We start from the raw sequence: 594 nt of genomic DNA, 5'->3' as shown, positions 1-594 counted from the left end.
GTCAGCGTGGATGTCGGACGCTCCGGGTAGCTCTTCACCAGCTTCAGCTTCGACACATGAACGATCGGGAACAGTCGGTATTCCGTGCCAGCGGTTTCCAGCCGTACAGCGTGTCAGTCGACGGTCTTCGTGACCCTGAACGGTCTATGCCACATATGCGCAAGCTTGCGAGCGTAGCCTTCCTTAACTCGATCCAGATATAGCCACACTTGATCTCCTGCCTTTATGTCATGCGAGCTCACATCTTCATTGTACTGCTCTGCTCTTCCCTCGATCGCGTCGTGCAGCGCCTCGTTGACCAGCTTGCGTGCCTGGTGGTACTGTCGTTGGACGTTATATCTCCACCGACGTGGCTCTACGTCCCGGCGCCGAGTGCTCCCAAGCGGTAATGTTGCTTCTAGCGTAGATCGAGCGTCCCATCCATGGACTAAATAGAACGGCGTTTCACCTCTGATACGGTCGTACGCCGTGTTGAGGGCGTCAGACGTTCCGCGTACTCTTCTGATTTATATCTGCGACATACATCTTCAAGGATCTAGTCAGAGTCTGGACCATCCGTTCTGCCGTACCGTTGGCTTGTGGGCGGTACGCCAT

General features: G+C 55.2%; 1 protein-coding gene across 1 annotated transcript; it reads right to left on the bottom strand.

Annotated features, from left to right (window-relative positions):
- Nucleotides 1-113: 113 nt before the first annotated feature.
- Nucleotides 114-555, bottom strand: PPTG_22189 (hypothetical protein; the record flags this gene model as incomplete). The annotated part of the gene is made up of 2 exons (XM_008902359.1): nucleotides 114-427; nucleotides 498-555. The coding sequence occupies 2 exons, from the start codon at nucleotides 553-555 to the stop codon at nucleotides 114-116; spliced, it is 372 nt and encodes a 123-aa protein (XP_008900607.1).
- Between the last annotated feature and the right edge of the window lie 39 nt (nucleotides 556-594).

Source organism: Phytophthora parasitica (assembly GCF_000247585.1).
Source record: "Phytophthora parasitica INRA-310 unplaced genomic scaffold supercont2.13, whole genome shotgun sequence".
Taxonomy (NCBI): domain Eukaryota; phylum Oomycota; class Peronosporomycetes; order Peronosporales; family Peronosporaceae; genus Phytophthora; species Phytophthora nicotianae.
This window is presented reverse-complemented; position numbering and strand designations above follow the sequence as displayed.